The sequence below is a fragment of the Anastrepha ludens genome, chromosome 3 (genome assembly GCF_028408465.1).
Source record: "Anastrepha ludens isolate Willacy chromosome 3, idAnaLude1.1, whole genome shotgun sequence".
Classification (NCBI taxonomy): domain Eukaryota; kingdom Metazoa; phylum Arthropoda; class Insecta; order Diptera; family Tephritidae; genus Anastrepha; species Anastrepha ludens.
Genome location: NC_071499.1, coordinates 112,391,070 through 112,408,624, shown reverse-complemented (window position 1 = coordinate 112,408,624; position 17,555 = coordinate 112,391,070). Strand labels below are relative to the sequence as shown.

Here is a 17,555-nt window from a genome sequence, read left to right as displayed (position 1 = left end):
TCGATTTCATTTACAACGAAAGTGAAAATATACCAATGTGAATAAAAGAAATGAATTTAAATAAATTATCGTAAGTTAATCACCAAAGTATGCGTGGCTGCTGCGTGCGCTCCCCAACTGATCTTCCTCTGCTCGCGAACTGGGCGCAGTAGAAGGCTGTGTGTGTGAGTATGTGTAAAAAAAAAGAGATATATATATATGCATGAATATGTGTATGTATGTACGAGTATGTTTGTCATACCAGCGGTGCGTATACGAATTGGTTGATTGGACTGTTGTCTGGTGTGCGCTTTCAATTCACTTGGTAGGCAAATTTTTTCAGTTATATTTTATACAAATATCTCTCGCATTGAATATTTATTTATTGATTTCGTTGGTACGCATATCGCTTTCATACTTTCTTGAAGCATATTAATGAGGGTCAAGTCACTTGAAAACCGCTTTGGGTGTTCATTCGGCTGGATTGGCTTGGCATGCGCTTTTGAGTTGAGTGTGAATTAATTTTATGTGGCATGTACACACTTTATAGTTTTTATTATATTACAATAATTTTAATTTTTTTCATTACACTTTTTAACTTTGAATTGTGTAGTTATTGAAAAATTATGAGGCCGTAAAAATTTTCAAATATATTTTTATATATTTTCACAAATATCTACGTATTACTATGCATTCTCTATGGAGGCAATGCCTAAAAATAATGCTCACTAAAAATAGCTGATGGCTTGATTAAAATTATTGAGCGACATTTCTGCATTTTAAATCAATATGAAAGTTGGCTGCTCCCGAAAAAGAAAAAAAAAAAATGTAATTAATATTTTCATAAATTGATGCAGCCGATAAATATACTGAGCTAAATATAGCTGGCTAATGGACTGTTGAAATTTACTAAGCTCACAAAAATTATTGGACCACATTTTTACATTTGAAACCAAGCAGTAGTTTTAGTGCATTTTTATTGTTTCACAGAGAAATTTTTGATGTTGATTGCGCTGATGCTGATAAGCGCATACAAATGATAGACGAATCATATGGGAGAAAAGAGGTTGTGAGAAATGCAATAAAAATCTGGTTTAGAGAAAAAAAAGTAATCAATAAAAAAGTTAACTGCACTTTCATGCACGCTCGCGTAATATAAGCAACACATGCAACTAAAGTACTTTACAGCAGCGGTCAACCTATTACCGACGCAGTAGTTCAGAAAAAACCCTGCATTGTTGGAGTTTCCCAGTTAAGTGCAAGGCGAAGCTGGCAATTCTTATTTGAAATTAAAAAAACGCTCGGAATTCTAATTTTTCTTCTTTTTTCTTCTTGATGAACAAAAAACAAAAACGGAAGAAATCCAAAATTGTGAAATATTTGGTATGAAAAATCGTAAAGAATTTTTTTTCAGATATAAAAAAATAAATTACAAATAACACAGTGCGAACAAATTTAAACAAATTATTTACTTACTTTTTAAGTGACCTAGGCGTAGGACGTCCAACTGATCGAGTAATGCTGGAAAAGGTGTTTGAGTGATCTGTTTCAGTGATCTGATCTACACCTAAAAAAGAACCCTTAGCTCCTTGAAAGTAGCAGTTTTAATTTTTAATATTGTACATCTTTGGGAAGAAGAATTTTAAATCAATAGCGGCCTTTGAATAATAGAAATAGTTTGAATATTTGGCTCGAATTTGCAATCAGTCTGAAATTTAGGCAATTTTTTTTTATATTGTCAACTTTAAGGGGTTCAGCCGAAAAAAAATTTTTCTTAAATATGGATTGAGCAAATTTATTAAAACCTTTTTTGCATTATTAAGCATACTTTTAACTATATTCTGTAATTTTTTCATGCGGAAATACTTAAAACTAAGCCGGTGACAGACCATGTCCGGGAACGTCTTGAAAAAAAAACATTTTGCAGTGATCACTGTATCTCGGTCAGAAATTATCTGAAACCAAAACCAATTCAAATTTAGTCAAAGTATCATTAAATCACCCCAACGTTATCCGCTTATTTTTTCCTTCGTTTAAAAATTTTGACGGCGGTCTAAAGTGAAAACTTCTATTTTCAACGAAAATTTCCGCCATTTTGTGGGCGGGAAACCCCCTTCATGTCAAAAAAAAAATGTAAACTAAACGTTGGGGGGAGGCATTTTATATGGAGAAAATGTGTGCCAAGTTTGGAATGAATCGGTCAAGTAGTTTGTAAATGGCAGTGATCACTGACTTTCCAAAAGTAGTTTTGAGAAAAACGCGTTTACCTACTTGTCAGCCGCCCTGCCTTCCCGAGCACACGCACCTGTCAGAGCTAAGACAAGATACTAATTGGACAATAACTCCAAAAGTTTTGCTCAGATCGGGTTAAAATTTTGGGAATAAATTCTTGAAATGTTAAACAATAAGATAAGAAAAAAAATCGATTTTTTGAAAGTGCAAAAAAAAAGCTATTAAGGGGGGAGCTTAATAGCTTTTTTTCTATAATTTTCTTAGGAATCATTTACGTTTTAGTGCTTTTCTGAGAAGAATGTTTTATTTTGAGTAAAACAGGGTATACATTTTTAAAATTAACCAAACGGTTATGCAATTAGAAAGTTTTATATAAAGAGAAAAAATAAAAAAATTCTTAGCTGCTTTGAAAATTCTGGGTTTCGTTGAAAACTTTGAAATTTTTCAAAGTTATTTTAGTTCCAATAGAAATGAGTTTGAAGTGCCTGTGAAAAAATGAAGTGAAAGAAATCATGATGGATTTATTTATAGATATATAAATAAAATTTTTTAAAAATTAATAAAATATAAATATAAAATATTTAAATTAAAAGAAAAAATTTGATTTTTACAAAATAAAAATTATAAAAATCAAAATTTTTTTCATTTTTTTTTCAAAATTTGAGAAAAAGTGTGTTGTTTGTATCGCTATAGATAAAAAAGCAGCCCTTTTAGACCAACCCATTATCGGATGGTTTCACAGGCATATTTCAATGGCTATGGATAAAAATTAGGTTTATCGAAAGCCGTGGACTTGCTTCAATATAGTAATTCATTACCTAACAGTTTCGGTTTGGTTGCCCACACTTAAAAGATTGCCTGAATACCTGAGAAAATTGGGCCACGTGTTTTTAAAGGTGGCGTAAGATGCCTTTATACTGATACCTTTGATATTATAATACAAGCACAGACAGTTATTTAACTTGTGGGTCATTAGCCCATGTATTTGAATGAGGTTTACACACTCTTGGTAGAGATTAAAGCCTACTTTAATTTGCGGCACTAAGAGTTCTGTACGACGATCCAGAAGTAGATGTAGCACCCACTCTGGCTTCTTGTTGGAAGCCCACTTAGTTGGCGTCCGAAATCACTTTTACGTGAAGTTCATGAAATCTGAACATCTGAAGTTTAGAACACTTTTGGCTTTGTTGGTAAAATGGATATCTACATACTCTTCAGATGCGCAGTAAATTAACCAAACTACAGCCAAATATATGCGCTACTGTCTCTGGCAGCATAAGGTATAGCTTTCAAAGTAAAGGTATAGCTTTTAAATTCTAAATCTTTAATCTGCTTATCCACATCGACTCAGAGAAAACCTCTGGCTTCCCATGCCATATTCTCTCTTCGATCAGACTGGCATATCAAATTCCTTTCTCCTTCTCAAAAAACGTGTACTCTAATTCAAGGGTATTCTAGAAGTTGACAGTTCATTAATAGTGGTTCCAGGCAAACTTATCGATTTCCTCATCCAATTGAAGTTTCGATGAAAGATGACGCCATAAATTGGATACATTTTTTTAGCCAAAATGTGTTTTTTTGTTTGTTTCTGGGGAGTGGTATTCATTTAAAAGTAATATCTCCTTCCATGGCAGCAATAAGTACAGGGTGGTTCAATTAGTCTTTCGAATGTAATTTAATTCGCTTATAATAATTTTCGACGAATTGTCTTTATTATAAAAGTAAATCCTACCATTGAACGTGGAATACAAATTCATGCAAAAAACTTCTAGAGCTGATTTTAGAATAGCCCATTCTGCCAACGCAATTTTTCAATATATTTTCATGCCTCCACTTTTTAGTGGTATCTGGATGATTGGCAAAAGATTTATCCTTGACGGGATTTCACAAAAAATCATCTAATCGTAGCATCTTATTGGTCTATTGCCTTCACCTTTTCGGCTGATTACACTGGTTGTCAAATTGAAGGCTAAGGTCTGAATAGCTCCTACGCAGTTTTTGTAACAGAAATCCCATAGTGAAATTTTACTAGAAATATATTTTATATAACCTTTTAATCCTCTAACTCCTTTTTTAACAGAACATTTTTTGAACTTCTCAAATAAAGGGTCGAAAATACCCGTTCTGAGAAGCAATAATTGGGGTTAAAAATTTGTTAAAATATTTTAAAAATGGGTAAAAATATTTTGCGAAACGTTTTACGAATTTTCGATTTGCGCAAACAAAAAACACGCCATTTTGTCAATATCTGTACCATAAGCTAAATTTCTGACACATCAGGGATTTTCTTTTGGGCCTCAAAGCCCAAAAAATCCATAACTCAAATTCCACCCTTTACTGTCGCCAGCAAAGGTAAACAATTTCTACCAAAAATGCACAAATATATACAGCTGGGAAAAATATTTGCTAAGACAACAAAAAACAAGCCACTCAATGTCAAGGCACAACAACAATAACAGCACTTATTTAAAAGCTAAATGGAATGTGAAGAAAAAATGAGTAATGAGAAAAAATTACGTTTTGCAAAAACAAAATTAAAATCGAAGATAAGTAGGTTATAAAAAAATTAAAATAAAATTAAGAGTGGGAAAAAAACAATAACATTTAATTTCGCTTTCATCGATGATTATCTCAGACGAGCGCCCAAAAGAAAACGCGCAAATAAACGCAACAACAAAACACTCGAATAAAGTGCAAGTGCAAACAAAATTTAAGATGAAATGCCTTGTCAAAAGGTGAAATGGGCAAAAAAAACTCACAAAACGGTAAAAAAAATTAATCAAAAAATGGCAACAAAAAAAAAACCAAATGTATGAAAAAAATCATACCAAACAACCGCAAAGTCAAAGCTCAAACCCGCAAAAAATGAGCGGCAACAAATTGCGTTGAACAGATGTAGGCAAAAATGTGTGCATTGTTGTTGTTGTTGTTGCTATTATCATTTCATTTGCTGTTATTTACCAGTAGTGGCCTGTCTGCCGTGCAGGTGCCCATTACCACTTATCGCAGCCGTTGACTCGCTGCCTGCTGGCTGCTGGCTGCTGGCTGAGTATCGCATAAATTTGTTTGCTTTCGCTACACCTTTCCAATTTAACCAACTTCACACCAACTCTCTGGCGAAGGTCCTCGAAAAGTATCCCTGCGGCTTAACTCAAGCCACATTTGAGCGCGACTACAAGTGCGCAATTTCATAATTTTTTTTTTGCGTTTTCTTCGTTTTAGCTTTTTGGTTTCAAGTGGCGAATGTTCAATTTTAATTCGACCTTTCTTTGCTACGGTTGATGTTGCGACTCACTTTTTTATGTATTTGTTTTTTGTGTTTTGCATGCTAATCTTACTTTCGGCTGTCTGCGCTTGTGTTGCGCATGCGCGGCTGTCGACTTCAATTACACATTTGACACTGCACCAAGTGCCGCCGTGAGCCGCCAAGTTGGTGAATGGACATTTTAAAAATGTAAAAAAAAAAATTTTTTTTAATAAGAAAAAAAGAGGCACGGAGTACGAGGTGTTCGTAAAATTTCTGCTTAATTTTTGTTATGGTTTCGGTAATTTATTGTCGTTTTTATTGAAGGCTGAAATCCGATGAGTGCAAAAAGTGGAAATGCAATTAAAGGCGTCACTCAACGACTGGCACTGAAAATATGTAATGAGCTCGCGCTCGATTTTTAAATATAAATTAAGTGTTTTTAAGTTAGTTGGTTGAAAAGATTTTGCTAATAAAAAATTTAATGATGTCAGCCGAAAGCTGCTTAAAAATAATGCTTTATTATCATTTGAAAAGTTGTTTTTATCGAGGCAGCAGCTTACTAAAACCTGCATAGAGCAGGAGAACCATCAGTCAGCGTTGTCGTCAACATCTAAAGTTAGGGCCAAAAAACGAGCCGTTTTCTAGCGGTGTATGACTATGAGAAGAGGGTTGTTAGATGAACAGTTGTATATAGGTATGCGAAGAAGTGGTTAGTATAGGGCCGAATACCTTCAAATACCGGACGTGTGATGAGTATGAAGTGATTGATTCTGAATGTTTATAAAATTCAACTACTACAGTAATGAGCGTCTCGCGAGGCAGCTCTGAAACACAAACAGCCCACGAAAAAAATATAGCATCTCAACATTTTCACAAGTTTTTTTTTTCTTAATGTGCAAAATAAAAAAATAATGAATGCAGTTTTGTAGCCCAGTAAATTCTAATAAAGGGTAAGTTTGAAGTTGCTAGAAAGTTCGGTAGATTTGTTAAATTTTTTTCGTTTGCTGTATTGCGCATTTTCTTCATATAACAAACCCCCTCCCTCAGAAAAAAAAAATTATTAAATTATATTAAGGTGCTATATATTATTTGCGGATTGTATATCTCCGCTACCTGCCAAACACTATTAGGAGAGATTCGAAACGTTGCCCCCTTTCCACCAACTTGGTGGTATGAATTGGGATTTTTCATAGACGAGTTTGAGACCTACTGGGCTTTGCCCACTCTCTTTAGAGAACGCGGCATGCACACATCTATTTGGTTAAATATTAACAATATTCAGATGGAATTTCGCTTTGGATTGAATCTTTGTTGTAAAATAATTCGCAATAAGTATGAAAGCGGATTAACAACCAAAACATGACATGTAAATCTGTCTCTTTCACAAGTACCAAATAATATTAACTTATGACGACATTTGCAAAATTTATAAATCTTCCGCTAGAATGATCAATTTTGCGCTACCTTATATATGGCGCATATGCCCTTTATGAGCGATCTCCTCGTCAAATTTGTGGTGTGCGTCTTGATACTGTTCGTACAGTTTTATGCTGACGTGACCTATATTATGCTCTCTCTGAATGGCAGACGATTTTTTATGGAAATAATACGCGAAGAGAAAAGCAATAAAAACGTGAAACAAAAACGTAATTCAAAACTTGTTGTAAAATCTCGAACAAAAAAACCTGGATTGACGATTCATCTTCCTCATCACTTTCTTTTGTCCCGAATGGAACATAGGGCCCCCACGTACGAACGTTTCCATCGGGTACAGTTCTGCACAATGTCTTTAAATTCCTTAAATGACTTCTCGGTAGCATTTAAGCTACCTTAAACTCTCCTTTTCAAGCGTTCTCCTCCATGTTCGCCTAGGCTGCTCTTGCGTCTGTTACTTTGCAGATTCCATTCTCGCGTCTGTCTGCAGACTTTAGTTGAGTCCTTTCGTAACGTGTGCCCGATCCGTTTCCAATATCAGCCTTAACCAAATTAGAAGCGAGCCTTCTCTCAATGTTATGAAAAGGGCAATCCAACAAGTTTCAAGTCAAGGTTCAATACTGAAATATAAAAATCGATTGGCCACAAAACAGCTTAATTCGAATTTGCTGAAAACCAAAAGCTTTGGGATGATGAATGGCAATCCATCATTTGTTGCGATGAAAAAAAGTTTATTTGGTCTAAACTGATAGTTGCCAGAAGTATTGGAGAGTTATTCGATGGGTAAGACAAACGCGCCATTTTCAAAATTTCTATGATGCCACTCTTCTGATCCGAACTGCTTTTAGCTACCAATTGTTTAGCTACATTTTGTTTAGCATAGGGTGAACGTCGAAAATTCTATAGAGGTATTGGATGAAGTTTGTTAGAGTTTTGTTGAAGTAGTGAGTATTGGGTGCATCAGTAGCCACAGTGCCAAACGTGCAACGTAGTTTTGCGTGTCGAAAATAAATATTCCTGTGTTATGCTGGCTTGTAACTATACCATGGATTTAAGATCCAATAGAGGATGTCTACAGTATTTTTTCCAAGTAAATTTTCGAAGATGGACGGCAATTCGGTAACTTATTGCTGCTAAAAAATAGCAAAAGAATAGCTGGAATTTGTAGTTGGCCGAAGCACTACTACCAATTTTTCCTATATGCTGCTGCCGCCACTACTGCTCTTGCTTTTGTTGCTGTGCTACTACTACCATAGCTGCTATTTGGGCGCCGTGCGTTTTTGTTTTGTTATATGCACTTTTTATACGTTTTCGCGATGCTACGTTGAATATATACCGAAAAAATTATGTGGTGTAGGTTGTGGGTATGGGTGAATGCACGAGTAACTTAAAATTATGTTTTTTGTAGCTCCTGAAATGTTTATGTTAAAAAAACAATTCCTTATATTAGGCGTTAATTTATTGTTATCTTGAATACTTTTTTAATGATTTATTTATTAACAAATGCCTATGGAATAGGGCGCGGTATCACATTTTACATATACGCTAGATATTTCGAAGAATGCTGTGATTAATATTTGCTTCAAGCAAAGCCTGTCTTTTATGTCACGAAAATACAGGCGAACAACACAAAAAGACGGCACAAGAAGAATAGGCAAAAATCGGCATTAGCGTCCTTCAGTCTCGTTAATTCGATCCGACATCGAATAGTGCCAATTATAATAAATAATGGCGCGTATTTTATGTTGTTTACCGACAAATTATTAGTTGTATTTTCCTTAAGAAAAACTGAATTTTTTATAATAAAAACTGAATTTTTAAAATAAAACAAAATAAAAATATGAAAACTTGGTTTACTTCTGTGTGTGCCGCCTTCCTTTCTTTCAGTGGATCAAAAGATTTAACCACTGATAATTTCTTGAGAAAGAAAAAGTAGTTTTTCCATTGTTCCAGTCTAGCTATTTAGCTTTGTGTTTGTGTAAAAAATTTCATTAATTCTGAATGCTTATTATATCTATAACATTAATCCAGCAGATAAGTAGCATTGCTTGTCTTATTTCACAAACAAAGAAAAAAAACACCCAAAAAAGACCAAAAAGTGGCAAAGTTTTACTTGTCTTGTTTCAAAAAAAAAAAAAAATAAGCTACGTAAATCTGTTTTTTCTCATTAACGTATGCGATAATAAAGCCTCTAGCAACTAACCCCGTTTTGTACTTGTACTATTAATGGGATAAATACTAAAATTTTGGTCGGCATAAAACATTTTTACTATCAATAGATTGGCAAACATAAACTCAATGGCCGGACTTGTGCAAACAAACAGGCAATAACATTAAATGTTATGCAAAAAAAATAAGCAACCAATACACAGGCAATTTTCGCTTTTCGATACTTTAATGTAGTTGCTTGCCGGTAGGTGGGATATTTGTTTGGCTGGGTTGGATGGACGTGTGGTTGTGGATACTAACTGTAAATACATAAATATATGTAATATCACAAATATGTATAGTATGTAGATATGTGCGCAGAAATATGAATGAACATACCTAAATATAAATAAGTACCCTATAGTCACACCTACAAGAACTAATTCTAAACTACCAGTTTGCTGTGCAGCTGAAGTTTAAGCTGAAGATTCTTTCCAATGATAGTAACTGGAATTTTTAATACGGTGATGGCTTACGAAATGGCAATTGTCAGCCTGTGCATCAGCATTGGAACAAATAAGCAACTACTCAGTTTTTGTACCAGTATTATACTAGTTAATAAACTAGTTCATAATTGACTCAAAAAAATATAGTCTAATTTATGACGAAAATCACCAGTTTTGAACAGGTTAAAAAATTGTTAAATAAAAGCTTCAAAAATATTTTTTTATGAATTAAGAAATTGTTCAAACTTGTTACTTACCTTTGTGTGCGTCGTTTGTCTTAATAAAATGTTGCTTTTAAAAATTACATGTTTCATGGTATTCAATATTACATATTTTGTATGAAATTAAAATTGTTAGCCTGTGAGTCAGCACTAGATGGGTTAAACAACTGGTTAGCCTGTGCATCACAATTATACTAGTTACTGTACTAGTTCATAATAGACCAAAAAATACATAGTTTAGTTTTTGGCAAAAATCACCAGCTTTGGACGGGTTGAAAAAGTAAATAAAAGTTGATAAATAAAAGCTTCCAAAATATATTATTATGAACTAAAACATTAAAAAAAATGTTTCTTAGCCTTAAGTTTGTTGTTTGACTTAATACAATTTTGTTTATAAAAATTAAATATTTCATGCTATTCAATAATATTTTGTACGAAATGTCAATTGATTAGTCTTTTTATCAGTATTTACTAGTTAGTAAACTAGTGCAAAATTGACCCCAAAAAATATAGTCTGATCTGTGGCGAAAATCACCACTTGTGGATGGGCTAAAAAAGTCAAGAAATATTTTATTATAAATTAAAATATTACGCAAACTGTTTTCTTATCCTAAAATTCGTTGTTCGACTTAATATTTTTTTGTTTGTTTTAATAGCATATTCAATAATATTGGATTTCATTAATATTAATATTCCTTTTGATATTCAATAATTTTTATTTTTTATTTAAATACTCTGCTAACTTATGGCTCATCATTTTTAAAGTGATGGTAATTAGGATTTTTGGTATTCACTTCGCAATTATTTGAATCCATCCACTGCTATACTCCTCATTTGAAAGCATTTTTTATCAGTAATATTAGATGAATATTTATTTTGTATACAGCTATTTGGTACTATTTGGTCATTTTGCAATTGGTCCGATTCTGCTCACTGTCGAACTAGCCATTTGCAACTAGTCCGATACTAGTTACTATCAAACCAGTTTCCAAATAACACCATTCATGCACTAGCGTGTTACTTATATGCCTATATGTAAGTGCACGAGTGACAACCAACAAGTGCAGTTATTTGATATTTATGAGATACCTACAGTGCAGCCGATATGCAAACTTAGCACTAAAGGTAGCGCACTTCAACATAGTGTATTTAAGGTATAAGTAAGAAATATATTTTTTGTTTTAGTTATTGTTGTACTGTTACTTCTTTACTTATGTTTCCCCCTACATATGTATGTACATATTTATTCGAAGTATTGTACCGTCAGCTGAAGGAAAATCATAACCGCAAGCTTACTTTACTTACAGCTTTTGAAGCGCCTGAAACCTCAAAGTGTACATATTTGTACTTGCAATATATTTTTTCTCATTTTCCTTACATATATAAATCACATTGTGCATAACTTGCATAGATACATACATACACATGTATTTACTTGCATAAAATCTGATCGCATACGTTCGACCCAAAGCAATGCGGAACAAATTCAATATGCATTGCCTTCATTGACGTGCGAGTATGTAATCATTTTTGCCGCAAATTCGCCAAAACGCTAGTCACTTTAACGACATCTAGTCGCACTCAGCTCACCGGCTTACCAGCACTGCAGTTAGTGGTCGCATTGTCAGTCCTTTGTTGTTAGCTACATTTTTTCGTAAAGTGCATAGAAATAAAGCACTATAACTACCAACGTCAGTGTACTACTTATATGTGCGATTGTACGTGCATCATAAAGTGTTTGTTAGCGCTTCAAATCGCGGCAGCATAAATAATGGAAATTAGTCGCCAACTAAGCGGGTTCTTTGTTTTATAATACATCAACGCGCATATTTACATAAAACTTCTTTTGCTCGTGTCATTTATTTTATCTGTTGACTGTGTGTTAAATGTTGCCACATTAAAGCAACACTTTTGTGGCACCACTTTGCAGCATTTCGCAGCTTTTGATTTGCACTTTGTAAAACCTTTAACCTAACAGCGCCGCGGCGTATGAGTAACATAGCCTATTAGACTTGCTTTCAAACGCGTACCCATTATAACATTCATATATACATATGTATGTATACACGATGTGTATGTTTGGATGTGTTAAATATTTAAATGCAAAAGCATGCACACTTGCATAAATACTCTATAATTATGTAAATATATGTGTGCAAAACTGTCAGTTGCAAAGTGTGTGTATGTGCCTTTGTTATTTATGGTGGTTTTCCTGCGGTGCAACTAGTTTTCGATTCTTTTTTCTATCAACTATGGTAAGTCATTAGCTAACACTATTTTATGTGGTGTTTAGAACCTTTTATTATGCAATTAAAACATCGACTTGTACAAGTGATTATAGGTAAAATGATTTTTAAGTATAAGAAGTTAGTTGGCGCGTGTTAAGTTAGTCGGGTGCATGAATATCGTAGACGAATGTTAAAACATTTCAAAACTCGTATACATTTCAAAACTCAAAAATGAATGGCTTTAAGCTGGCTTATCCATTTTATGATAACAAGAAAACAAGTTATATGTAGAAACTGCTTAGTGCAAAAATCTGTGATTATCATAATGTTAAAGGCCCACTGAGCGAGTAGTATTTGTAACATTGCACAACCTTTCAATAACAGACGCCGAGTAGTACCGGACACGGTTAAAATAATACTGAGCACATAATGGTGATGCGTACAATTTTCAACGTGTGATTTATGTTTAAAATCTGTAGTTAACATAGTATTAGTCCCACTCCACAAACAAGTCATATAAAGTTGCTGAGCAAAAGGCTGTGATTATCATAATGTTAAAGGCCCACTCACCGGCTAGTATGCATAACATTACATACACTCTTAGTAACAGACGCTGCTGAAACAAAGGATAAAAGAGGATGTTGATGTATACGATTTTAAACCCCAGAATTTTGCTATCTTAGCTCTCTCTTACCTCAGTAACGAAATCCCCTAATTTGCAAGGTTTTTTGAAGTTAAAAAATTTGTGCTTATATGATAGTTTCGCTTAGCAGAAGTGCTTACATTACATGATCTTTTAGTAACAGACTGGGGATAGTAGGGCACTCTTACATTATTAGAAGGCCATTACGCACTGCGACCAGAGCTGATCTATTGTGAAAGGCCTATTTTGTAACCCTAGAGTTTTAGGCTTTTTAAAAATTTTAGCACAATTTTGGGTTTGTTGTTCCAGAGATTGCATGGAGATACTACGATACCACCAAGGTGATGAAGTCTCTGTCTGCCCAACGCAGGACATTCACAAAGCACATGTTCTGAGCTTTCTATGTCCATTTCGCAAAAGCGGCAGACATTGGTCTCAGATAGACCAATATTATTTAGATGATAACTCAGGCTGCAGTGACCTGTAAGATATCCTGTTAAAAGACGCAGATCTACTCTGTTTAGTGAGAGAAGTTTGTCAGATATTCCTTTGTTGGGATTTCGCAATAGTTTGACTTGACGCTGACCGGCACAGTTTAGCCAGTGTGCGACAAGTTTTCTTTCTTCCCATTTCCTAAGGAATTCATTAATGTGACCTTTTGTCAGTCCACAGAAAGGCTCAGGACCAGTAAGTTGCATATTTGCTCCTTGTTTTGCAAGGTCATCAGCCATTTCATTTCCCTCATGTCCTTCATGTCCCGGAATCCAGCATAGTGTTACTATGTTGAGGTTTCCTAACGTGTTTAGGAGGTTTAGGCAATCATTTACCAATTTAGACTTGATAGTTGTTGATAGAAGGGCTTTTAGAGCCGATTGGCTATCTGAAAGTATGTAGATGTGAGTACCTCTCATTTTCCTTCTAAGGCATTCCCTCACACATATTTCAATGACATGTATTTCTGCCTGGAATATTGTTGGGTAGGATCCCATCGGAATCGATTTTTTGAATTTGGGCCCATTGATTCCTGCCCCTGTTCTACCATATTCGGCTCATGCGTGAAGTCCCTATTGTTGTACAGAAGCGAAACATGGCTGGTCCCTAAAACCATCACATAGAGGCTACAATCCTTCATAAAAAAATGTCTCCGCATCATCTACAGAATATTCTGACCAAACGCTGTGGAGATTAACGAACGAGGAACCCATCCTTAGGCACATCAAATGCAGAAAGTGGCAATGGAGAAAACCACCAGATAGCATCACGATAATGGCACTGGGAGGGAGCAGAGGTCGCGTTCGACCAAAAACACTTGGAGAAGGAGTGAACAAGGAAAACAAAAAAATCCCCAAATCACGATAATTTTCGTGACTTTCTAGAGTTATTGATCTGTGTAAGCTGGAATCCCGAATATTTTCAGGATTTTTTAGAATTCTTAATTTGTGCAAGCTGTAAAGCCTAAGAGGCGGACCATTAAGGAATCCCGAAAATGTTTGGGACTTTCTAGAATTCTTCATTTGCGGGAGCAGTGAAACCTAAAAAACGGACTATTAATTTGATCCCTAAAATTTTCGGGATATTATTGAATTTTTAATTTGTGTTAACGTGAAGCAGGAAAACGACTATTGAGGTAATCCCGAAATTTTTTGGAACTTTCGGGAATTCTTTATTTTTGGTAATTTTTTATTAACGTAATTTGGGAGACGTAAAAAGAAGATTGTTAAAGTAATCCCGAAAATGTTCGGGACTTTTTGGAATACTTAATTTGTATAAGCTGTGAAACAGAGAAAAACTGTCTAGTAAGATATTCCCGAACTTTTTCGGTACTACCTAGAATTTTTAAATTGTGTATGCTGAGAAACTTAAAAAAAGGACTATTAAGGCAATCCCGAGAATTGTCGGTACGTTTTGGAATACTTAATTTGTTTAGGCTGCGCAACAGAAATCAACTAAATATTAAGGTAATCCCGAAATTTTTTGGAAATTTCTAGAATTATGTGACAGCTTACATAGACTGAGATAGATACAACAGAGAAAAACGAATATTAAGAAAACCCGAAAATGTTCGGTAGTTTTTTGAATACTTAATTTGTGTTACTGCGAAAGAGAAAAATGACCATTGAGGCAATCCCGAAAATTTTTGGAATCTTTTATTTTTGTAAGCTGTGAAACAGAAAAACACAACTTCAAAGGTAATCTCTAAATTTACGGGACTTTTTGGAATACTTGTTTTGTGTAACTCCCGAAAAAATATATCCCGACATAATTCCTCTTAATTTTTTTTTACATTGTTTTTTGATTGGAAAACTATACGTTATGCGAATATCGTATTTGTGTGGATACATACATTATTATTCGTATTCGCACTCGTATTCGTTATCGGGATCCAACTATTAATATTACAAAATAAATTTTTCTAAGGCTTATAGTTTCATGCTTCCTTCAACTGGAGAGTATGACTTGGGTAGACCGTAATTAGCAAAAATTATTTATCTTTTGTTTCATGTATCATATCCGAGTATTTGGTTTCAAACTCAATTTATTCTTGCTAGCAGCAAATATCTCACACACACAAAAATACGCCGAGCTTGTTTAACTGCTTCAAACTCAAAAGCGGGTGCTCTAATTATCTAAGGCTTGGCGTGTGTTATTTAGTATTTATTATGCTTATAATTTCAATTTTATATTTTACTTTAGGCATTTCAAAGCCACTAGAAATAATTTTTAAACACACCTCGCATTTTTTCGCAACACTTAAGCGTGTGAATTTGCTAGAACTTCCTGGATGACTTAATTTGGCACTAAATATTTTCAGTGAAAAAATACACATAATCAGCATTGTTCTGTGGTTAAGTCCTAAAAATTGCTTCGAAATTTCCATACAATGGCAGTAAACGTCAGCCAAGCCCAGCAGAGCATATAAACACCCACTTTATTTTATTTTTTTATATATTATAATAAATATAAACTACTTGAATTGCAAAAAATGTTTAACTAAAATTGCAAAAAAAAAGACCTTGAAAGTATAAAATAGATGATTTGTTTAACAGAGCAAAAAATTAAAATTGGTGATTTGTTTTTTTTTTGGAGTTGCTAATTTCCTCAATAAAAGTTTAGAGGGGCGTGCACAGTTTGGCCAATTATACACGCAAATGACGATACTCAAACCCAGTAAGAACAGGTAGCTTGGAAAATGCGTATGCACGCATGACTAAAAATGTATTGAAATCTCCATCGTTGTATTAGTAAAGTAGTTTAAATTAATTATAGTGCAAACAGGCATTAAATCCGAGATTCTAGAATGCTGAGAAAAGAGGAGTGGCACGAAAAACTCTAAGAAATAAGTTCTTTTATTACTACTGCTTTAATGAAGACATATTTTATAGTTGAGGTAATTGGGGAATTCTGGCGGGCATATTATATTATTGTATTTTCAGCGAATTAAACGCTTATCATATTGATTGTTTTGTTAATTAAGAAATCTTGTATATTTGAAATTATTTTTTTAATAATTGCTTTAATCTAATTATGTTTATTCTTTTTTTCCATTTCAGGTAAGCAAAGTCTGCGTGCTGACTAATTCAAAAGGAAAATGATTAATTTCACGGTATAAAAGTGGTTCCTTTTTTGTTCTATCTACTATTAATTTATCATTTAGTAAACTATAGTATAATCAAGAACCTTAGAAGGTTTATTGGTAGGCTACACTATTCAACACTACTTTTATATCCCACATTAAAAATTCGAAAGGAAACTGATTAATTTCACAGTATAAAAGTGGTTCCTTTTTTGTTCAATTCATAACAAAATTGATTACTTAATTATTAATCGTATCAGGTTTTTGTGAGAGAAGACCCATAGTGAAATAGTGCAAGGAATATATTTGTAAAACCTTTTAACTCTCTAATTCATTCCTTAACGGAACTTTTTAGGTACTTCTCAAATAAAGGACCAAAAATACGTACTTGGACTGACAATAAAGGTTAAAATGTTTTACCGAAAAATTGCTACAGAAATTTTATTTAATTTGTCCTAACATTAAATTTATCTGACATTGAGCGCTATTTGTAATTTTAAGAAACAAACTTGGTCAGAGATATAAGAATTTAATTTGATCACCGAAACAAACACTTACCTTCATAAGTCGATGTATGGTGGATTTTACTACATATTTTAATATACCCGACGCCATCATTCCATGAAGGAATTTCTCACATATGCTGACGTTCCACAAATGAAAGGCCGTTCAATTGTATAAAAAAAAATCTTCCCAAAGTAATTTTATAAAAAAAAACCTTCCAGATTTTTTATTATAGGTGAAATAAAAATATCTCAGCATTTTTTGCTTTATGTTGTTGACATTGAAATGTTATGTTGACATTGAAATTAACATAGTTAGGATCATTTGATTTCGCCCAAATGTGCGTCCTTTTGTTCAATAACTTTTTTCCATTTCAAAGGCAATCGATAGGATTGCGATTGTTGAATTAGTAAACAACTTACCCTACCGCCGTAGTCAAATGGGTTGGTGCGTTACTACCATTCAGGAGTGCGTAGGTTTGAACAACAAACTTCCGAGTGCATTTGTGCCATGAAAAAGCTGCTCATTAAAACCATTTGCCGTTCAGAGTTGGCTTAAAACTATAGCTCACTCCATTTGTGGAACAACATCAAAACGCACCCCACAAATAGAAGGAGGAGCTCGGCCAATTTTTTGTTCCAGAAAAAAGTTAATAAACTTGAATAATTTAGTAAAAAACGTCAAAAATGCCTTTTTTTACTTTCAACAGCTGTTTTGCGAAAACTACGACTTCCATTGACACGAATTATATATTGCCATGTAGGTTATATGTGTGCCTTTCGAAATTTATACACTTCAAAGAAATGGCGCGCACTGTTTTCGAGATTGCAGGTACTAAC

At 33.9% G+C, this 17,555-nt stretch overlaps 1 protein-coding gene across 2 annotated transcripts in view; it reads left to right on the top strand.

Annotated features, from left to right (window-relative positions):
- The window catches only part of LOC128858813 (disheveled-associated activator of morphogenesis 1), an 88,141-nt gene that overhangs the window by 12,798 nt on the left and 57,788 nt on the right, over window positions 1-17,555 (top strand). The window contains exon 1 of one of the 2 annotated variants that reach the window (XM_054095329.1): window positions 12,001-12,022. The exons of the other annotated variant lie outside the window; for it this stretch is intronic. Within the exon in view, the coding sequence (XP_053951304.1) occupies window positions 12,020-12,022 (3 nt within the window). The 5' untranslated portion in view covers window positions 12,001-12,019. Of the gene's footprint in view, window positions 1-12,000; window positions 12,023-17,555 lie in introns of those variants that run through there. 2 annotated transcript variants of the gene reach the window in all.